We start from the raw sequence: 24517 nt of genomic DNA, 5'->3' as shown, positions 1-24517 counted from the left end.
GGGAAGCAAAGAAACAGGAAAGTACAAATTTAGGTAAAATTTATTTTTATTTAATCTTAGATAATATTTGTCTGTTGCATGCTGGGCACCGTGCACTCATTATCTCATTTGATTCCTAAGAAGTAGGAATTATGATATTATGTTTTATATACATAGAAATTGAGGTTTGCAGATATCATTCAGCAGCACACAGTGAATAGGGGATTGAGGCAGGATTTCAATCCAAACCAGTGTAGCACAGAGCGTACAAGGTTTGCTTTAAATCTTGTACTTTCTACGAAGTTTCTTGTAGAAAACTTAGGAAAACTGGTTCTCCAGAGAGCAAAAGAAAGGCACAAGACGATGTCATTACTCAGTATCAGAGGCCAGGCCCATCAACTCCTGGTCAAATCCCTTTCCTCAGAGATGGCAAAGAAGTCTCCCTTTCTACATGGGATGTTCTCATGCTCTTCCTTCTTCCCCCAAACCAGCCTTCCACATTCATTTTATGCATTTGACCACAAGGACCCAGTTTAACTGCCACTTCCTCAGGGAAGCCTTCCCAGTCCACAAGGCCTTCTGTCACACTTTCAACCCATTGGCCTAAACATCTCCTTGTCATTTTGCACAATATGATTTTGCACTATATGACTTACTTATGTGATTATTTCATGACTATCTGTCTGCTCCACCAATCTGGCAACTCCATGAAGTTAAAGACTATGTAGGGGCTGGGGATGTAGCTCAGTGGTAGAATATTTGCATAGCATGCATAAGGCCCTGGGTTTGATCCCCAGCACTACAAACACAATAAAAATGAAGACCATGTCTATCTGTCATACTGTTCATTTTCCATAGCGTAACACAGTAGTTGGCATAGAGTGGATATCCAAAAATACTGAATTAATGAATGAATGACTAAAGCTTCCAGCTCTCCAGGTCTCCTGCAAGGAGAACAGTGACATCTAGTGACCGTTTTCACACTCTTTAGATTCTACAAATACTGCACTGGATTTCCAAAATAATGAACACCTATCTCAACAATGCCAAGCGAAGCTGGCATGAACTCCAGACTTAGGGAATTCTGATTCCTGAGCAAAAAGGAAAAGGACCCCTACTTTTCCTGCTGCCACACATGCGCCAAGAACACATTCCAAAAGTCTCATGACTTTGTTTGTATTGTGCCCCATTGCAGATAAGGAAAATTTGACCAAAAAGGCAGCCATGGGGACAAAGTCACAGAGCAGCAAATGGGAATATTCAAAGTATCATTCACAAAGTCCTTGATCCATAGCCACCAATGTGCTGTTTTTTCTCATCCAAACTGATACACTAACCAGAACACCTTGTTATTTGCTGAAAGCTGTGGCTCCCTCTTCCGGATATCCCTGTGTCCACTCTTATATTCCCACAACCTGTTGTCACCCTGCAGCATACTTGGTTCAGACTCAAGCACCTTGTTGTGTCATGCTCAGTCATAATTTATTCACTTGGTTAGCTAATAAGTGAGTTAGTTTTAACGTTCAACTCCTTAATAGACTTCTACAAATTGACCACCATAAAATCCAGCTAGGAACTTGACTACCTACATGTGACCTATGCCCTCTTGTGTCATTGTACTGGCTCCCTTGACTCAAGGTTATCATTTCCTATGTTCACAATTCCTTGCTTCCCTTTTAAAATGGTTATATTTTATATGCATTTATTCCTGAAAGGTAGTGTATTTGGTATATGTGTGCTTTAACTTTTAAAAGCAGATCCCATTCTGCTATATAAAATCTATCTTTGGGATTTATTTTATTCACATAACATTATGATTATTCATTTCACATTGACAGTTGTTACTGTCATTCATTAATTTTGGCTGCTTCAGTGTATTCTATCTAAATAACCCACACTATATTTAACTGCTCCAATGGTGATTCTAATAGAGGCTCCTTCTGCCACATAACTCTAATCCCATCAACTTCCTTCTAATAATGGGTCTTCATCATCTCATTGCTTTAAGAACAGGGCCCAAACTCCATGATCTGCTTTATAATATCCTAAATAATCATATCTCTTCTAATTGCCCTGGCCTCATTCCTGATTCTCCCTACATCTCTCGGTCTTAATTATGGGGAAATGATTTGGGTCTCTGCACAGACCTTGTTCTTCCTTAGGTCATCTATCTGATACTTTTCCCACTTCCTTGTTACCAACCTATTTCTGTCTTCTCTGAAGCCCTATCTGACCTTCAGCTACCCTTCAGCTCTTGGCTCTATGGGATGCTATGGAAGGGGCACATAATTCATGGAGTTCTATTGGACGCAATCAATCATCTGCCACCCTGACTTTCTTTCTTTTTTTTTTTTTTTGGAGGCCCCGTTTTTCTGGAAGCTGCTGTAGAAGGAAGAATGAGAACCAAGTAAGCGATGCTCTTATCCATGTTCCTCTTCCTCACTGAAGTAGAACCATCACTATTCCTGGTTTCATCAATTGGAGTTCCTGGAATATTGCATTTATAGAAAGTGTCCCATGAATATAAGTTTACAAACCAGTGAGCCAATTAATTCACATGATTCTTTAAAGTCCTAATAAATCCTATAAAAAAAGTGAGAGACACGAGGAAAAGAAGAGATATCATTTCATAGTTAGGCATGGAAGCTCTGAAGCAAACTAACTTTGAGTAAATCACTTAACATCTTTAAGGTTTCCTCAACTGTTATTATATAGACATGACATTAGGATTAACCCTACAGAACTTCCATATTTATAATTAAAAAGATGGCCACATGCCAGCAATTTTAAGCAAATATGCCCAATATTTTTAAGTAAGTCATAGAACTGGGATGCAATTTAGATGAGATAACCCAAGTATAGAATCGAAGCAGACACTGCTAGGTTTTCACCAAACCCACATCTACTTCTAGGCACACAGAATATATTTCTCTGTCTTCTTGCAGACTGGTGTGGACAATGTCTGAGCTGTGATCCATGGAACTGAAGTTGAAATGACATTTGCTACTTTCAGGCTTGGACCATTTAAACTTTTCATGAGCAGTGCTCCATATCCTTTCTCCTTTTACAGTGACCATGGAAACAATGGTTTGATAGAGTACAAGATGGAAAGGATTGGGTCCCTGTACTGCTTCTCAGAGTAAAGACACCCATCAATCAAAAATATCTATCAAGGACTCTGCACAAATAAAAACCTCTGTTGTATTGAAACACTAAGATTTAGAATATAAGGAATCAATAAATGCTGGTAATCACCATGATGCTGTTGTTGATGATGATGATGATGACAATCCCCATGGACAAAGAGTCCACAGGTAGGAGGGTTTCTCAGGTTTGACTTGGTGGCTGGGTCAGGGGAGCTCACCTCCTTTGTGCCATTGTCTTGAATGAGGGTGTAAAGTGGGACCACGTGGTTGATTTCCAGCAGCACTGGTGTGGGGCTCAGCTGCTCCTTGCCCGGCCGCCGGCAAAGGTGGCAGGTAGAAGGACAGCGGCCTTTCTCCTCACAGCGAATCTCCACACCTGAGATGAGCTGGTCATCAGACAGCATCTGTGCCGTCAGCAGACCTGAAAGGTAGGTGATGAAGGGCATGGACTTGAGCTCCTTCTTGCTGCCCAGTTCTGTGGTCTCTGGAGAGGCACAAAATAGGAAGAGGTAGAGGTGAACTTAGTATTATTTAAAAGGCCAGATTCTTGAACCCACAAAGAGCATGTCCTAAGGAGCTGATATTCATTGGAAATGAAAAAAAAGATGATAAAGTGATTTTTGCATGATGTCTTGAAAAGATCACTAGCCTGAGCGTTCAGAGATCAAAATGGTGTCTTTCTCCTGCCACGTATACACCTTTTACTCTCTCTAGTCCTCAATTTTTCCATGTTTCAAGTTGGTAAGTTGGGGTTAAGTGTTTTTCCAAGCAATTTGAAAGATACAAATACTCAAAGATATTTTCCCCAACCAGAAATTCCTTTCTGTCTACTGTCAACTTACACAAACTATACTCTTTCTTTACAATTTTTCTCCAGTTCTACATTTTCCTTGAAACTCAATATAATGAAAGAAACATAAGCTTTGGGTCAAGTCAATTTCAGTTTAAATCCCAGTTCTGCCTGATAACGCCTCCTCAACCTTCAAAAAGTGTCTTGAGTATTCAGGAGATTTTCATCATTGATTCTGTGAAATGGGTTTAATGACCCCAGTGGAATCAGTTGTGAGTGGCAGATGATATAGGAAGTGGTACTGCTTGGAAGAGACATCATTTCCCCTTTATTTCTGTGCTTACCTGTTCCCTTGTTCAAATTTCTTTTCCTGCACATTTCTTCATGTGCACCTTGAGATGTGATTTGTATGTGCTCCATGCTCTGCTTTGTCTTTCTTGACCTATACAACTAGTATTTCCTATCTCTCCTGCTTTTTTGCCTCTCCTGCTTTTCCTCTGTCTCAGTGAATCTTTTCTAGCCATTTATACTCCATTCCAATCTTATCCTCTTCGGGAAGACTTTCCTCATTGCCCTGACCCTCTTCTTTAAATAAATATTTTTACTTATGAGACCTTATTTTAAGTTCCTTTCCCATTTTCTCCTGCCTTTTCCAACGGTATTATCAACTCTTGGAGACTAGGGGTTATGTCACCCATTCCTTCCACCTCAGTGCCTAACACGAGTCTTGATGTACCTAAGACTCAGTTAAAGATGGATCTTATAAAACTTTGATTGGCTAAAACTATATTCATAACTCTATTCTAATGCCTCCAAAATTCTTAGAAATTCAAGAATTTCTAGGAAGCACCTGAGCAACTGCTTCCATAGGGCAAAAGGAAAACTGAGTAGTCAGGGCTGGAAACCTCATATCAGCTTCAAATAGAGAAATCCTGTTTTTATTTCTCTAAGACCAGCTTTCTATATAAGATTTCTTAAAAAGATGGGGTTCTAAGTTCTATCAAAAAAGCTTGAAGATATAAAGTGATCTGAATAACCCAGAGGGTTACATTTAAATCACAGACTGTATGAATGGTGTCCTCCAAGATGCACCATGCTCAATCTGAGTGCCAAAAAAGAGTGATCCTGTACTAAGATACAGAGCTTAATTCAGACAGCAGCTTCTACCAAGCCTGGTGAAATCAAGGTAAACCCTTATCTCAGTGGGCACAGGTCCTGGGCACTGAGAACTGAAAGTACAATGAGTTTTCTCCTGCTCCTGCTCTCAGCTTGCAGTGACATGCAGCTGATCTGGAAATGGGCTTGCCAATTAGAAATACAAATAAACGCAGCCTTCATTCATTACTCTCTGGGCCCTCTAGCCTGGGATCTGGGCTCCACCTTTTCTGTCTGGCTGTCAGCAAATGCTCATGAGCATCAGATCAAAGGCTCCAGGGGAGGAAGACAAGGCAAATTCCAGCTAACCAATCCTTTAGAGGGATTAAAGAAGGGTAGTTACTAAGATAAACAAAACAAGGCTGTGAAGAAGGCAGCCCAGCAGCTGGGGAGATGGAGACAGCCTTATACACAGGCATGTCAAAAGAAGATGATGATAACTTTTGAAACTGCAGGCCAGAGGAATAGCTTTTGGACAAGGGTGACTTCAAGCTTGGAAGGGAATAGTCATTTGGGGAGAAGATCAGGAAGGAGTCAGAGCTACAAGGATACTAGGAATCGGCCCACGCTGTGGTCTGCAGGTCAACAAAGTGCGGCCCATGGGGAAATTCATCCCACATTTGTTTTTGTAAATAAAGTTTTATTGGAACACAGCCATTCCCATTCATTAGTGTATTGTGTATGACCACAGTGGCAGAATGGAGTGGTTACAATAAAGAGTCTCTATGGCACACAAAGCTAAAATGTGTACTGTGTGAGCCTTTTCAGGAAAAGTTTGGCAACTGCTGCTCTAGTCCCAATTAATATATGGCAATATGATGGATCAGTTAAAAAGTAAAAACAATGGAAGCAAATAGGTTATTGATACACATGTATCGTGAATCTCCAAGAGTGGAAAAGTGGAGCCTCTTTTCTCCATATATAATATAATATATGTGTGTGTATGTATATATTTTGAGGGCTTGGGATGTAGTTCAGTGGTAGGGTTCTTGCTTAGTGTGCATAAGTCCCTGGGTTCGATTCCCCACACACAAATAATTGAAAGAACATATTTTTGAATATGACTATCTAGTACAAACCCTCCCACTTTAAGTAAGGAGAAAATGCATCCCAGAAAAGGAAAATTACTTTCCAAGGTCACACAGTGAGTAATCTTCTCAGCACATAACTGTGCAATTCTGATAACCAATGCATCACCTGAACTACTGTCATTTCATATTTCAACACAGAGGGTATAACCCTTATTGTACCATGCCATGTGCTTAATTGGGAAGAAATGTAACCTGTTGCTGGGAGTAAAAATTCTCTTGATCAAACAAACATTCATAGACATTGGATTAAAGATATAATTATCCATTTAACAATTATCCATTTGTAGACTTTTGCTATTCTTCTTTATAATTCTTCAGCCGTTTCAGTCCATCTTTCCTGTAAGTGGGAGTTAAAAGCCAAAAATTGTGGCTGAAAACTGTACCTACAATAGCAGCATAGAATTAATAGCCAAACTTCAGGGCTAATTTTGCAAAAAGAGGGAAATCATTGGGTCCAACTCTTTTTGCCAAATACTTGAGGAACTGGAGACCAAAAGAGAGAAAGGGGCTTACTCTAAGTCCCAAGAACATTTATTGATAAGATTCTTTTCCTAATGTTATGCTATGGCTAAGTTATGATTTAGATGAGAGTTATAGCAGGGATGCCCATTAACCATTCCATTACAATTGTGAAAGGTAATTGCTTCTGATCCAACCCCACCCTGTGGCTAAAGTTATCTTTTCAAAAGACAAGTCCTATAGTCCTAAACTTCCATGACATTATTTATACTTAGAGTAAAGATCAGAAGCCAAAAGGTGAGGCACAGACAATATAGGATTCTAGACAACACACTGTTTCTCCAGTCTGATCCCTTATCCTGCTCTACCTAGTTCTTCTGCCTTCAGCTATGATGACTTTTAAGTTCCTTGTATACACCTTATATCTTTTTCTCTATCCTGGAACAGACTTCTCTTGCATAATGCTTCCTTCCATCCCACCCTCAGCCCCTAACTTCTCTTGGCTAATTTCCACTCATCCTTCAGAACTTATTTCAAGTGCCAATTCTTCAGAAAAGTCTTCCATAAACTTCCCCCACTATCAAAGTGTGTTCCATTTTCACATGACAGATTCTCATAGCATCCTGATCTGTCATCAACTATTAATGTATCAAGAGTATAAACTCCATGAAGACAAAGATAGTATTAGTTTTGCTGTTTCCTACATCGGCCTTACCCAATTTCAAGAAAACAATAGGCTTAAAAACATTTTTTTTCAACAAAAGTCTGTGGAATATATGCTATGTTTACATACACTAATCACTATGCTACCTTATCAAAGCATCAATGAATCTAAAAGCCAGGATTTGGGAATTACAAGGATGACAACTAATCACGATTACAATCAAGATACAACCCAAGGTAAAATAAGCTTTTCCAATCCAAATGTCAACAGATGAAGGGCTGATCTTGTCTAGTTGTTCTGACCTCCTCTAGGCTTTCATTTAGACTCTTGCCATTGGGGAAAGGGGAGAGTTAGGTTAAACCAGGCTGCCTTTAACAGGCCAAGGATAAAGAGCATTTTCTGAAGAGACTTATCCTCTGTTCACATTTCCCATCCCTCTGAACAATGCGTCCAAAATAGGATCATGTCTGGTTTCAAGCCCGATTCAGTTCCAATGACACTACAACCCATTCATTTGAGAACCTGCCAAGTGAACTCTCTTTTTTCTCCTCCCAAATTCCTGCTGGGTATTATTTTGTTGCCACCAAAAAAAATTTAAAAAGCCTCAGTTGAAGTGACAACTCCTTGTTGGGAGGGCAGCCAGGGCTTTTCGGCAGGAGGTGATGGCACTGCTTGCCCTCATCCAGAAAACAAAACAAAGGCATCAGACGAAGGACTTCTGGGAGAGCCAAGGCTTCGCGGATGTTTGTTCAATATTCGGCAACAGTGCAGGGCGCTGCCTCTCCAGTCAGACAGGCTTGCTTTGGCAATAGGCTCGCACTTGAAGCATTTAAAGGCTCCACAGGGACCAGAGGGGCTCAAATTAGAAACGTTTAGGGAGGGGGGAAAGGGTGAGACTTTATATCATTAAAGAATGGCCTTTCTTACAGCAATGGCCTCCCAGGAATTACTGAAACGGGCTCATTTCTTAGGTGGAGTTACTGTCTGCTGTTGGAGGAAAGCAGTCACTCTGAGGTCTGACTCAAGGATCCTCACAAATATCCTTAACAAAGGGGAAACAGGCGGCTGAAACACCATCAGCGAGGCCTGTGTTGCTGTGTTGTGCAATCCGACTTCTCAGCCTCACAGATGAAAGTCCAGCGTCATCAGTGTGTCCTTTATAAATAACAGTACCAGCCGAAAAGAGTCACTGTGAGGATTAAATAGGGTGCCTGGCACAGGTTAAGCCCTCAATTAATATTAGTTGTTTTTGTTGTTGCTGTGGTTGTTATAATTATGTTGCTGTTATTGTAACAGGATGTTAAAATTGAAATTTCTATTGAGACACCATAAGGTAATAGAAGTAGAATCCCGAAGTCATGCCCCTAGATGCAGAACTTACAAAGGAGATGAATTCTAACTAGTTTCATAACTTTAGAAACCTCAGCCAGAACAAGGAAATAAAAAGAGATCAGAGTAAAAAGGAAGGATTTAGGGGATATTTTATTTGGAAAGAACTATTACCATGTTTAGAGTCAACAGCACCCCGGGCAGGATGTGGAATATGTTATCTTCTGACCTCAAGTTTTGTGACAAGGACCCTCATGAGTGACACTTGAAGAGCTTGTTTGTTGTTAGCAATTGAAAAGATAGCGGACTAGGGTCTACCTTTACCTGTCAAAAGTTCTGGTGGCCTGTGTTAAAAAGAACAGAAGGGGCTGGAAAGGTATTAGCACAAACTCCCAGAGATTTCCAGAAGAGAAATACTTGTTTCCCCTGGACCAGATGTGGAAATAGAGCTAGCCTGAAACTGTTTTGAATTCTGCCAAAGAAGAATTCTAACAGAGGGTGAAGTATCCCCACATTGGGTCTTCATAAAGTGAGCAGCCAGAGAAATAGGAGTTGGGGGATCCATAGCAACCAACCAGAGAAATTGCATGACCCAGGTCTTGGGAGAAGTCCCTAGTAAAGTGTATTTTATTGAAAAACCCTCTAAGAGAAATATATATTATTCATAGATTATTATGACTATTCTCAATTCCTACTATCAACTGAACCATTGATATCATCATTATCATGATGTCATATTTATAATTTTAGTTAATATGTTAACATTAACAAAATGTTAAATGAATATCTGTCTTGCCAAGTAAACTTTTAGTTTCAAAGAGAACAAGGACAATGGCCAGTTTTAATGAGCATCTGTATTCTTAGCACATAGTTCACTGTATAATATCACATACATAGGTAAGTATCTGAGTAAATTAATTAATACATGAATGTGTGAATATGACTCCTTTTCCCTTCAATTTTTCTATTTCTATAACATTTGTTAGATTCCAAATCCACTACTTGATCAATGAGTCCTTTCCGATTAAAAAAAAAAAAAATGGTTCTCCCTATACCTACTGTGCCCAGGCAATAACCCCAATCCTCACTCATTTCCATGGACTAATGGGTTTTCATGGGTGGAAGACTATTAAAGGTTGGGTGTGGTGGTGTACATCTATAGTTCCAGGAACTCCAGAGGTTCAGGAAGAAGAATCCCAAGTTCAAAGTCAGTCTAAGTAACTTAGTGATAGAGTACTTACCTAGTAAGAGTTTAGAAATCACCTGTTTGGAAATCCCCATCTAATGCTCCATTTACTACCAAATCATCCTCCAAGTTCTTCTTAAACACTTCTAAGCTAGGTGCGGTAGTGCACACCTATAATACCAGCAACATCAGGAGTCTAAGGAAGAGGATTGCAAGTTCAAGGCTAGTCTCAGCAACTTAGCAAGGCACTAAGAAACTTAATAAGGCTTTATCTCAAAATAAAAAATAAAAAGGGTTGGGGCTGTAGCTCAATGGTAAAGCACCCTTGGGTTCAGTCTCTCGTACAAAAACAAAAATCAAAACCTTCTAATAATGTGGAACTTTTTAGCCTTCCAATTCATTCTGTGAAAGCTCTGTTAAACTTAGACTGACTTCTCATCCAGGAATTGCATTTCTCATCCTAAGTATCAAACCCAAACCAAGACTTATGCCCTTTATGCTGTCTGCATGTCTTATCTGCAGTATGCAAGCCTGTCCACTACTTAGAGGTCATGCTAAGATTAACCAGCCAACTAGGTGAGTGAAATCCCTGTCACAGAAACCGTGGGGCATTCTGATAATGTGTATGTCTTATGTGCTATGAGTGTGCACATTTAGCAAACAGAAGTAACAATGGAGTTCCAAAATGAAGAGGGTAGGTTAACAAAACTGCCAAGAAAATGATCTGATATAACCTACTTAGCTTTTTCCCTAAATACACAATCAATAAGAACAATTATAAAAGAGGCAGCTATAACACAGTGGCTAACTTGAGTTTGAATTCCAGCTTTTTCACTTTCCAGCTGGAAGATCTTGGACCAGTTGCTTAACCTCCCCAAGGCTCCATTTTATCATTTGTAAAATGTCAATAACATGAGTACTTAAATCTTGGATTATTTAGGGATTAATGAGAAACAGAACTCAACGAAGAGTTTCCAGCTCTACAGTGTCAACAGCATCATCAAAGTTCTTTTGTTCTGGCTCTTGGACTTCATCCCACCATTATTCAATTCTTATGCATGTCTAAATCTATAAACCATCCCTTCAATCCTGGTTGGTGCTTCAACTAAGAGGAATTTCTCTTAAACCACCTGCTTTCTACCTATTCTGTAAACTGTGGCAGAATTTACCATTTCAAATCATACGGAAGTCATTACCCCTCTCCAAATATTACAAATATTACTTTACACAATATTATGTGTAAAGTAGAGATCTTAATTTCTCATTCAATGTTCTAAGACTCAAATGCTGTATTAGCTGATTTATACCTATGATCTCATATGGTCTTCATTATTACCCTACAAATTAGGAATTGTTGCCTCTAGTACCCATGAGGGAACTGGGGTTCAGAATGATAAATACCTGTCTTCAAGTGAAAGCAGTTACTCCTCTGAGGAAGGTCATACTCTCTGTGGGAGAAGAACGTCAGCCACTTCCCAGTAGCTCAGTAGTGGCTGATGTCTTGGCCAAAGTCAGAGACCAGTTAGCACTGAATCATAGTATTTATTTCTGCCTCCTGAGACAAGGTAGGCTGCGACCAGTAATGGGAGGCTGGGGGAAAAAACAAAAAGGCCATGTGTGATCTCCTGCTGCCCTCTAGTGCCCACTTCAGATGTTTGCTCTTGGGAAATTTGTTAGTTCTGATCCTTCCTACCAAAGAATAATTAGTGTGTGCAAAGCAACTTGCTGGGCACTGAGGACCACAGGAAAGATGGTAAAGGCTTATCTAGTCTACGAGAAAAAAAGAATTTAGAATGAGCCTTTGCAAAGAAGGCCTGAATATTCAGTTCCAGGCTTGGAGCTACTCCCTGGGACGGGGGTGAAAATATGAATTAAAACTCATTTCAATACTCGTGGTACTGAGTGTAGAGATTCCAGTTGGGAAGGAAAAGCCAAAGAGATGAAGGAGAGGCTGAAGATATATCAGAGAGAGAAGACAGTAGAGCAAGAAATTAAAGGAGGCAGAAAGAGGTGGCAGTGGAAAAGGAAAAGATACAATATGACTGTCAGATAGATATGAGTTTGAATTTCAGGTTCGGCCAAAACTGAACATGTGACCTCTAGGGTCTCTGTGTTTAGTTAAACAAGTTGAGCTCTGTAAAAGGGTACCAAGGCAAGAGGGCGAATAGGGATTGGATTCAGTCTCAGCTCTATTTGTCAAGTCTTTGCTCATTTAACTGAATAAAAGAGCAGGAGCACCTTTATCTAATCCATATAAAAGGCTAGCCACAAACCTGCATGTGACCGTGGACAAGTTAGTACACAAATACAAGTCTCTGTGTTTTTATGTATATAATAATAGTGATATCAGTGAAAACATAAAGTTAAGATAATTTAAGATAATTTGTACCTGTGCCAGACATTTAGTACACACACAAGAGATGTCAGTTCCTACTCTTACTTGTATTATTATAACAATATAGTTGCCTTTTTATGATGCAGTGGATAAGTGCTTGAAACAGGGAGAGAGTAGAAAGGAAACACATTTTCCAGCCTTCTAGTCTTTGCTACACATAAGATATTGCAGATCTCATTGAATCTGCTTTGGACTAGGAATATTATAATTTTTACAAGCATAATACAACTGAGAAAATAGAGGTTCTGGGAGGTGACATTCAGCCAAAGGCCATTAGTCATTCAGCATCTAATTCCAAAGCCTCTTTTCTGTTCAGTGGAGGTCAAAGCATCTGTCTTCTCTTCCCTGGGATCCAATTATTCCACTTTCCTAAGAACTCTGCTCAAAACTCACCCCCTCAAGGAAGGATTCAGATTTCATTTCCTCCCCAATTCCATTTTCTTCTTCCAGTCACATGTAGAATTCAAAGGAAAATGCCCAGAAGGGATCATTCTTAGACAGGCTTAGGGAACAAGAGGTCTCTGAGATGCTAATGTCCTGCTATGGATGAAAACTGCCAGATTGTGGTGTCTGAACATGACCTGGAGGTAGGAGAACAGGCCTTCAAGGTTGGTTGCCAAGTTAAAACATCCAAGAGGGTGTGCACCTTAATGGGGTCAGCTGGAGGCTTTGGTAAGAGAAGCCCTTAGGAAACAAAACTGTCACCCTCAGCCAGTGAGGTGGTGTACTGTGATCACTGAAACTGGGGTGTGGGGGGGAGTTGAGGCAAGAGGATTGCAAGTTCAAGGCCAGTCTCATCAACTTAGTGAAACCTTGTCTCAAAAATAAAATTAAAAAGTGCTGGGGATGTAGCTGTATGGGAGAGCACACCACCCTCTGACTGCTTTCATACTGGAATCACAGTCTCACTTTCATGCCTTTCTGTTTTTATCAAAATCCTAACAAGACGCAGGTTAAAAGTTCACCTTTAAAAATGTTCACAGGCATTTCATAACATGTTCAAAGGTGAGTTAATTCCTTTTTTAGCTCCCCTCTTTCCCATAGCTGTGCTGCTTGGGACAACAAGGACTAATGTGTCCATTCAACAAAAAGTAAAATTAAATTAAAACAAAGGGTCAAAACCCATCAGAAATTCCCTGTCTTAAAATTGTGGTAATCAGTAAAGTTAACATCAACAACTGCTACAATTTTACAGGAACACATTCCAGGCCAGATATTCTGCTACTTGTTTTACATGATCAAACTTGGTCTCAATAAACCAGAACATCAATGAAAAGTAGGTTTCATTAATGCTTTTTAAAGATAAGGAAGTGGAAGATCATAGGAGTGAAGTCAGGAGTCCAAAAAAGAGCTGGACTCCCACTCCCATCTGTACTATTTCTGACCACTTTTCCACTATATTAAGTTCTCTCCCACTCTGCTACATCACGAGAGATTCAGGTCTATGCAGTTATAAATTCTGGAATTTGAATAAACAATTCCTGTTACTTCTGCCCATTATATCATGGTGATCAGCAATAAAACTCTTGAAATATGAATCTATGGGCAATCAATACAGCATTGGTTGAAAAATTGTGATGCATCTAAATGGTGAGGTAGGTACTATGTACCAAAGAAAATAGAGAAACTTTTTATTATATATGACACACAGTAATTATAAATATAAATATAAAAAATATATAAATATATATACATGTATATATAAATAAAATAGAAAAAACAATGTGCAGAGAGTGTTTACAGTACATTCTTTTGTGTAAAAAAGAGGGGAGGAATACTATATATATATATATATATATATATATATATATATATATATACACACACATATAATATATATGTGTTTCCAGTTACTTTTTTTTTTTTGATACTGAGGATTTAATTCAGGGGCACTTTACAACTGAGCTACAATCCCCAGAACTTTAATTTTTTTTTAAATTTTCTGATAGGATCTCATTAAATTATTTTAGAGTCTTGCTAACATGCTAAGGCTGCCCTCATATTCATTGTCCTCCTGCCTCAGCTCCCTGAGTAGCTGGGATTATAGGTGTGAGCCATGGCCCTGAGCTTCTATATTGTTTTTCACTAAGAAATAATAAAAAGATTAACCAAACTAATAAAATGGTTACCTATAAGGGGAGCAAAAAAGAAAAGACCAAGGCCAGAGTTTTTCAGTATATCTTGCTGAGAGCCATAGCCAAGTAGGAATGACGCATGGCAATTTCCTTGTCAGCCTACCCGATGTTGCTTAGAGGGAGGACTCTCCATTGTGAAAATGGGCTTGCCTTGGACCCAGATCATTTGCAGTGACATTGCATGAATGTTTTAGTGTTTGGTTGAAAGGTGACCCTGCTCAGGGATTAGGGTGGATCCGGGTGAAGGGCGGTTCCAGGTTTAGGGTGGATCCTGCTGGAAATAGGGCATAATCCTGCTGCCTCAGGCACCCGCTCCTTGAGTTCCCGTTGAGTTCTTGCAGAGTTCTGAGAGAATTGGCGTGCGGAGCCTGGTGAAGGCAGTGTATTTTCCCAGAACGTGCGTGTAGAGTGCCAGTGAGAGTTCAAGAATAAAGAGTTGCTGTTTGAATCTACAAGGCTTTTGTGGTGGCTTGGTTATTTTGTGCCCAGACAGACTGCGGCATTTGGCGGCCCATGCGGGGAACGTCTGAAGCTTGGAGGTAAGTGAAATTGCTCGCCCCTGAGGGAAGGCGAGAGAATGGGTGACCATTTCAAAAAACAATGTTGCCGCAGTCTGGCTGGGCACAAATCACGAGCCACTCACATCTTTGTAGATTCAAACAGCAATTCTTTATTCCCGATCTCACACCGGCCTTCTACAAACACGTACTGGGGAAATCCACGTTCTCTGCCCAAATCCACACCTCCACTGGGCTTCTGTCTCCCAAAAATACTGTCTGAATCCCTAAGAACTCAAGAGGAACTCTGGCAGCAGGATACGCCCTATTCCCCCAGCAGGAATAATCTTCCTAAATAGGGAATGCCCTAAACTCGGATTATCCTAAACCAGGAACACCCTAAACATGGATCCACCCTGGTCCTTGAGCAAGGTCACCTTCCACTAAGCAACATGGGGGTACGCTGGCAAGGAAATTGTCATACCTACTTGGCTAATGGCTCCCAGTACAATGTGTTCTTGTTTTGATTTATTTTGTTTTTGTTTCAAGCTGCCTATCCCTAGAACTTTCTCAGGCAAACTGGGAAAAATGGTTAGCTCAAGGTTTGAAGTTTGTCGGCCCGGAGGAAGAGAAAATTGATGCAACGATTTTTTATTCCGTTTTTGTTTCATTCAGTTTCGGTTTTGTTTTGTGTTATCTTATTGGGTTGTGTTATCTTTATAGTAGATTAGAAATTAGTAAAAAACAAACCGAAAGAGTGTTAAGTAAATTGTTAGAGGTTCAGACCATGGAGAAAGACATTTTAGATCAAGCAAAAAAGAAGGTCTCTCGAGCTAGTCAGACAGAGGAAGAAAATTTGAAGGAAAAGGGTCTATTAAGAAAAAGGCTACAACAGGAGGCTGCTACTAACTCCGTTTTATCACCAGAGGGCGTAATTCAACCAAAAGCTCCACCTATGGAGACAGCTGAGTGGCCCTCAAACCCCATAGTTGATAAATGGGATCCTGAGACAGGACCTCAAAGATTAGCATGCCCTGTTCTTGAGCAGGCAGGAGGGCAACAAATTCACCGTGCTTTAGATTTCAAAACAGTGAAGCAGTTAAAGGAGGCTGTTGCAACCTATGGTCCCCAAACACCCTTCACGGTAAGCATGGTCGAATCCATTACCAACTTGGACATGACGCCAGCAGATTGGGCTAGCATGTGTAAATCTGTGCTAAATGGAGGACAATATTTGTTTTGGAAGTATGCCAATGAGGAATTTTGCACGGAGACAGCTAGGCGAAATGCAGCAGCCGGTTACCCTCAAAGAAATCTAGATATGTTGTTAGGAAAAGGACCTTATGAGGGTCAACAGCAACAAATTGAATATGATCCTGCTATATATGCACAAATTGCTGCAGATGCAGTTAGGGCATGGAAGACTTTACAAGGACATGGAGATTTACAAGGTCAGCTATCTAAGGTAATACAGACAGCTAATGAACCTTATGCTGAATTTGTAGATAGGCTTATTCAAACAGCTGTCAGAATTTGGGGGATACAGAACAAACAATGCCATTAATAAAACAACTGGCTTATGACCAAGCAAATCGTTGCTGCAGAGAGGTTATTAGACCATGGAAACATGAAGATTTAAACATATATATTAAATTATGTAGAGACATTAATGAACAAGGGCAAGTCTTGGCAGCTGCAGTAAAACAGGCTTTAGATGCCAGGCCAAAAACATGCTACAATTGTGAACAAACAGGACATTTTAAAAGGAATTGCCCCATAAGAAAAGGGTTTAACAAAACTAAGTATCAAAGGAATAGAATACTGGGTATTTGCCCACGATGCCATAGAGGGAGACATTGGGCTAATGAATGCTGTTCTCAAACCACCATAGAGGTACTCCCTTATCAAAAAACCGACAAGGACCAGGTATTTACCCATGATATCATGGAGAAAGGCATCAGGCTCCATTGCCAAAAAACAAACTGGGGGGCCCAATGCTCCGGGGCCCACAACCACAAATATACGGGGCAGTGGAGGAACCCAGCAACATCATCAGGGTAGTGCCCAGGACACATTGTCCATTAAATCCCTCATAAGACAAACCAGAGGGAGTGCAGGGTTGGACATCTGTGCCTCTGCCAGAGCAGTACTAACTCCAGAGATGGGAGTTCAAATCATTCCCACAGGAGTAAAAGGACCTCTTCCCCAAGGAACAGTAGGCTTATTATTGGGACGCAGTTCTTTTACACTAAAAGGACTTATGATAAGTCCTGGGGTAATTGATCCGGATTATGTAGGTGAAATAAAAACTATAGCTAGTTCTCCAAGAGGTATATCAGTAGCTTCACCAGGAGATAGAATAGCACAGTTGTTAATAATACCCAGCCTACATGATAAATTTTCCAGTCGTACTGTGGAAAGAGGTTCCAGGGGCTTAGGCTCCACAGGTGTAGATTGTGCTATGCTGTCTTTAAATTTAGATTCTCGCCCAATGCTAAAACTAAATATTCAAGGACATGAATTTAATGGGCTACTGGACACAGGTATTGACCTTAGAATCATATCTCGTCAAGAATGGCCAAAACATTGGTCATTACAACAAGAGACTCAAACGCTTCGAGGCCAAGGAGTGGTGACTAATCCCCATAGAAGGGCAATGGTATTAGATTGGAAGGATCCTGAAGGATGTGAAGGAACTATACAGCCATATGTATTGGATCATCTTCCTATAAATTTATGGGGACGAGATGTCCTAGATCAATTAGGTTTGACATGAACAAATAACATCAATCCTAATGCACCCACTACTAGGGCTAGACAAGGTTTTAGGAAAGAAAAAAGATTAGGAGAACAAGAACAAGGTATAGCAGCACCAATTCAAATAGATCAAGGAATAAATAGACATAGATTGGGTTTTCAGAAGGGGCCACTGAGACAATCAAAATTACTTGGAAATCAGAAAGACCAGTATGGGTTCCTCAGTGGCCCCTGACTAAAGAAAAGATACAAGTAGCCCATGATCTGGTCAAACAACAATTAGCGGAAGGACATATACAACCTTTCATATCTCCCCATAATACTCCTATTTTTGTCATCAAAAAGAAATCTGATAAATGGAGATTATTGCAAGATTTAAGAGCCATTAATAATGAGATGGTTATTATGGGACCTGCTCAATCAGGGATTCCCCAATTGTCTGCTTTGCCAAAAACCTGGAATGTTTTAGCTATAGATATTAAAGATTGTTTTTTTTTTTTTCAATTCCAATTCATCCCGAGGATAGTCCACGTTTTGCATTTACTATCCCTGCACTAAATCATGAAGGTCCTGATCAGAGATATGAATGGAAAGTACTCCCTCAAGGGATGGCTAACAGTCCACCTATGTGTCAAATCTATGTTAACAAAGCAATCCAGCCACTTAGAAATCAAAATCCTGAACTACAAATATTTCACTATATGGATGATGCATTATTAGCACATAAAGATAAAAACACATTGCTGGAATGTTATGCCACACTTACAAACTTATTAAAAAATTATAATCTACAGATAGCAATAGATAAAGTACAATTAAATTTTCCAATTAATTATTTAGGAGTTCTATTATCCTCAACCATGGTCCGTCCACCAAAAATTCAAATACGAGTAGATCAACTCAAATCACTTAACGACTTTCAAAAGTTATTGGGAGACATAAATTGGATAAGGCCTTGTCTAGGCATACCAACAGGAGAGTTGGGACCTTTATTTGATATCCTAAAAGGTCCATCAGATCCAAATTCACCCCGCATGTTAACTCCTAAAGCAAGAAAGGCATTAAAAATTATTGAAACATATATGGAAAATATGCATTTGGATAGAATTGATATAAGTTTGCCTTTATTATTTATTGTACTACCAACAAAAAATATTCCTACAGGAATATTTTGGCAAGAAGGTCCATTATTGTGGATACATTTATCTTATTCTCCTAACAATATTTTTACTAGGTATTCTGAGGCTGTAGGACAATTAATACTCAAAGGAATAAAAGCAGCCAAGGGAGTGTTTGGAGATTTCACCTGTGTAAAGCTACAAGGCCTTTACTATTGTCTTATGTGTTGTATGTCATGTGTGCACACTTCTGTTTTGTGTTGTATGTCTGTATGTGCGTATGTCCATATTTCACATATGAGGAGCGCTCATGAAAAAATGGATCCAAATTTTTTTTTTATTCACGTGATTTAAATGGTTTAATTTAAATTAGGTAAACAGCTGTTAAGGATTGTTTTTAAAGGTGGTTAACAGATCTGTTTGTTTACTTTCACCTTTCCTTTTCATTATATTTAATAATTCTATTCAGGATAATGTAAATTGTTCAGAAAATTGTTTTCTTAGTACCTGTTGGAATGTTACATAATTTCTTTTTAGCATCATTGCCAGAATTCCTATCTTCATCCCAGTGCCGGTGAAGACAAAGATAAAACCAAACTTCAGCTTCTATGATAGCTATCACAGTAAACTGTATAAACTGATGCATCAATGAATAATAACTCAACAAGTAATGCTCAATCAAGGAGTCGATTTACTTTGGGAGGAAATGGACATATTGATAGATTCCTCCGCTTTGAACTGCTTGCAGAACTTGCCTGGACTATGTATCACTTGTATGCATTGTGAACTATCTGTTGGTGCAGCGAATTGTGGTAGTGCTGGCGTATCTTTGCTGATGGTGTCACGGGTGATACAATTTTTCCAAAGGAGCCGTCAATTGGCTTGGTGTCATGGCATTTCTGTATCCTCCTCCCTTCTGTTAGTGATGGTCTAAAATTTGGGGGCCAACATTGCTTGTTGTTTACAGAGGTGAGGCAAAGAACCTCACCCCCCCCACACACTGGCACCAAGGCCAAATTTGGGGACCAACAGAGGTGAAGCAAAGAACCTCACCCCCCCCCCACTGGTGCATAGGCCTATACACAAGTAATTAATCAGAAGCAGAGAGATGCTGAGAGCCATAGCCAAGTAGGAATGATGCAAGGCAATTTCCTTGTCAGCCTACCCAATGTTGCTTAGAGGGAGGACTCTCCATTGTGGAAATGGGCTTGCCTTGGACCCAGGTCATTTGCAGTGACATTGCATGAATGTTTGAGAGTTTTGGTTGAAAGGTGACCCTGCTCAGGGATTAGGGCGGATCCGGGTTTAGGGTGGTTCCAGGTTTAGGGTGGATCCTGCTGGGAATAGGGCGTATCCTGCTGCCTCAGGCGCCCCGCTCCTTGAGTTCCCGTTGAGTTCTCACAGAGTTCTGAGAGAATTGGCGCGCGGAGCCCGGTGGAGGCAGTGTATTTTCCCAGAACATGTGTGTAGAGTGCCGGTGAGAGTTCGAGAATAAAGAGTTGCTGTTTGAATCTACAAGGCTTTTGTGGTGGCTTGGTTATTTTGTGCCCAGACAGACTGCGGCAATATCTTATTTTATAAGTTTTAGCTTTGTGTTTTACGTAAAACACAAAGTTTTGCATAATTTTTTAAAATCAAAAAAGACATAATTATTTCTACAAATTATATATGAAGTGAAAGAAATAGATCTGAATCTACCTTTAAGTATTGATAGAAATAAATGGAGAAAATAATAGTTTCAAGTGGCTTTAAAATGTAGTATTCAGGCCAGGTATGGTGTAATCTCAAAGGAAAGAAAGAGAGAAAGAAAAAGATAAAAAGGCAAAATAAAAAGAAGGAAAAGAAGAAGAAAGAAAATGAGAGAAAAATGTAGTGTTTGGAAATTTCACTCCCCAGTACCTCCCCTTTTCCAAATTATGATGTGTTCAGGAACGAATACCTCACAAATATCTCACAGTGACTTTCCAACTATTACATGTAATTATGATGCACCTAAAGTAATTTTAATGCAGTATTTGGGTGTTATATGCTTTGTAAAAAGTATTCAAAATAAAAGATGATCTGCAAGTAAGTCTTCAATTAGATTAATGTGGAACACTGTTATTTTGAAGCCACTATGTGTATATTGTGTGGTGTTGCAAACAAGCTTTTATTTTATTGTCTTTAAGATTTTCAACAATCCAGGTATAAAGTCAAAGAAGCTAAGAAAAAAATCTGTGAACTGAAATTTCAATTGGAAGTCAACATTTCACAACTCTGTCCCCGAAAAAGCCTAGAAAAAAATGACCTTACTACAGAAAACTAGTCCTAATGCTCAGACTCTGTTTCCACTGAAAGGAACAAAGTATTCTTTAATAAAAATTCCTGATTCAGTTCTGGAACAAAATGGTATAAAGCTAAACCCAGGATGTTTGCTGTACCAAAAAGCAGGGTCAAGACCAATGGGGTCATTTCAAAAGGGCACAGAAACCAACCTAAAGTAGCTTACATCAGCCTTACATGAAACAATATGAACACTAAAGAGAATAACGATTGCAAGAAATTGAAATTTATCAAATAAATTGCCATTAGTTCATAATATTACTCACACTAAAATCAACACCCAAAATAACTAAGTAAATTAAAAAGTCAACAAAACTCATTGGTCACTATTAGCGATTGCTTGGAGATAAGCATACTATTTTGAAAAGTGTAACAGAATCAATTATGAATCATATTTTTATTATATGAACTGAATTTCTGGGCAACTACATTTTTCCTTTTGGAAATATTGTAAATAATAAAGACAGGAAGAATGATAGAATTATAAAATCACTCTATTAAAATGTCTAATAAAATATTAGATCTAGACAACTATAATCAATAAATCCAAAACCATTAGGAGAAAGGCTAATGGGAAAATTTCTAATGGATAGATCACACTGATAGCAACTGAAACTGCTGATCATTTTGATCATGACTAAAAGTACAATGAGACATTAAATCCTGGTCTGATGCTATACGATTCAGGTGGTAGTTCTTAAATCCATGAATAGAATGAACTTATGAACTTGTACTGAGAAAAAATACATCTTTATTTTCAGTTTCCTATAATTGCAACTTAGCATTTTTAAATTATAAATGCAACTAAAAGAATATAGTAGCAATAAAATTTTCTATGACTTTGATAGAATTTTAAATATTTGTATCACTTTACACTTGTTACAAATATTTAAAATATTTATGTTCAACACTACTTAGAAATTCTGATGGATATCTCTCCACTACATCTTGTCATTCATAAAGGAGCACATATGTTGCTATATTTTTAATATTTTGATGACAGTATATTGATACAATTTCTTTCTGTTATTCTTGCTATGTATTTTCTTACATGCCCTCTGAAAACATTATTCAGAGAAGTGATTTTATCATTCCATAAAAGGATTCTAGAAACAAAAACTTCTAGGAACAAAAAATTCTCCAATTGATTCCCTAGGATAAAGGAATAAGTTAAACAACACCATGAGGAAACAATTGATTAAGTTTGCAATTTGGAAAATTCTAAAGGACAAATAAACCAATGTCTTCAACAAAAAATAGTACGGGCAAAATTAAAGGACATAATCATTACAGATTAGGAGACCAAGTACAATATATAGGCATCTTGGTCATTATTTAAACATACTGACTATAAAAAAGATATTTTAAAGCCAAATTTTTATATTCAAATTTTAAAATTTTGAATATGAACTTCTAGATAGGATAATAACATTGAGATTATGTTTAAAATAATTATCTGTTAAAGGTACATGCTGAGGTATTTATAGGAGGAATGCTATATCTTGGATTTGCTTTTAAATATCCCAGCAACAAAAAGCAAATTGGGGATAAGCAATAGCTGAGGTGAAAATAGGAAAATATTGACAAGAAGCATTACTGAGTAAGGGGCACACAGAGATTCACTATAACATTTTCTTTCTCAATGTGTATACTTAAGATTTGTTTAAAGAAATATTGAGACACCTTGCAGAAGGCTTATATAAAGTTGGTAAAGACCATTATTGATGGCTAGTAGAATAAGTGGGATGATGTGGGATGATTTCAAATTTCATATCATGTACTGTTTTGTTTCTTTTTTATAATTCATATTCACTTGTATTTTTAAATACTATTGTTTTAGAGCATTTTAGGGCTCATGGCAAAATTGAAATTCTCCATATACTCCGTATTCCTACACACACATAGCTTCTCTCATTATTGGTACTCTCGCCAGTATGGTCTATTTGATGAACCTGTATCATAATCGCTCAAAATCCACAGTTCACTTATCATTCTATAAGCACTATATATTTGGACAAATGTATAGTGACATGTATCCAAATGATAGTATCACACACAGTATTTTTACTGCCCTAAAAATCCTCTGTGCTCTACCTATTCCTTCCTTCCTCTTATCCCTAACCCTTGATAACCACTGATAAGATTTTTAACTTCAGAATGTTATACAATTGGAGTCATATGCAGATTAGCTTCTTTTGCTTAATATATATATTTATTTCATGTATTTTCATGACTTGAAAGTTATTTCTTTTTAGCACTCTATATGGTACACTTTCTGAATATTCCACAGTTTATTTATCAATTAGCCTACCAAAGGATATCTTGATAACTCCCAAGTTTTGACAATTATGAATAAAGTTGCAATTTAAATGTCCATGTGCAGACTTTTGTGTTGATATGTTTTTCACTTCCTTTGGTAGATATCAAAAAGTACAACTACTAAATCTCATGGCAAGAGCGTGTTTTTGCTTTGTAAGAAATTACCAAAATGTCTTCCAAAGTGGATGTTCCATTTGGTATCACCAGCAACAATAAATAAGGGTAACTGCTGATCTCTGTCTTGTCAGCTATTTGGTATTATCAGTGTTAAATTGCTAATAGGCATACAGAGGTCTTTTGTTTTAGTGGGTATTTCTCTGATAATGTGATGTGGAACATCTTTTTATATGTTTATGTGACAGCCATGCATTTTCTTCAGGGGGATGTTTATTGAGGTTCTGACACATTTTTTAATCAAGTTGTTTATTTTCTTATTGTTGAGTTTTAAGAGTTCCTTGTGTACTTTTACTGACAGTATTTATCAAATGTATCTTCTGCAAATATTTTCTCAAAGTCTGTGGCATGTCTTCTCATTATTTTGATATTGTCCTTTGCAGAGCAGAAGTTTTTAATTTTCATAAGATTCACCTTATAAACTATTACTTACATATTAGATTTTAAATTTTAAAATAGCATTAAAATTTTCCTATTTTTAGGAAAAATCAAAATAGAGCATTGGGCAAGCAATGATATAAAAAGAATATGTAGAATGGAGGTGAGAGTATTCCACAACTAACCCTCTGTCTGCAGTTGGACATTCTTACAATGTCAGCTGATGGACTGGTTAGTGGTAGTTATCAGTTAGTCAAGAAAACTTGACTAAACTACTAGACCCAAGAAGAACTGGGCCCTAGGAGCAAGGCTGAGAAGCAGGGCTTAAAAGAAATAAGGAACATGGAAATTATCCAGCAGCTTTCATTTAGCAGTGAATTGAATTGTGGTTGTGGACCCCACACTCTGTATGCTTTCAAGGCAAACCTTCAATCTACAGGGATGTATTAAACACCTGCTTAGCCAGTGTTCCATAACTGCTCCCCTTTTAATCAATCACACTAGTTCAAACCATTATAAACTGGGTCTGGTTAATGAATATAAATGTATATGATATTAAAATAAAGCTTCAGAATTCTGAATCAGTTGTTACCATTTCGGCTCAAGGAAATAAATCAAAAAAG

General features: G+C 38.4%; 1 protein-coding gene across 5 annotated transcripts in view; it reads right to left on the bottom strand.

Annotated features, from left to right (window-relative positions):
• Astn2 (astrotactin 2) overlaps positions 1 to 24517 on the bottom strand; it is an 847605-nt gene that overhangs the window by 168641 nt on the left and 654447 nt on the right. For 3 of the 5 annotated variants that reach the window (XM_076845613.2, XM_076845612.2, XM_076845614.2), the window contains one exon: positions 3344 to 3609. In XM_076845613.2, coding sequence (XP_076701728.1) covers positions 3344 to 3609 — 266 coding nt within the window. Of the gene's footprint in view, positions 1 to 3343; positions 3610 to 24517 lie in introns of those variants that run through there. The other 2 variants (XM_076845615.1, XM_076845617.1) reach the window with 1 other exon arrangement.

Source organism: Callospermophilus lateralis, chromosome 2, assembly GCF_048772815.1.
Source record: "Callospermophilus lateralis isolate mCalLat2 chromosome 2, mCalLat2.hap1, whole genome shotgun sequence".
NCBI classification, from domain to species: Eukaryota; Metazoa; Chordata; class Mammalia; order Rodentia; family Sciuridae; genus Callospermophilus; species Callospermophilus lateralis.
The sequence above is the reverse complement of the archived record's forward strand: the minus strand, read 5'-3'. Positions and strand labels throughout refer to the sequence as shown.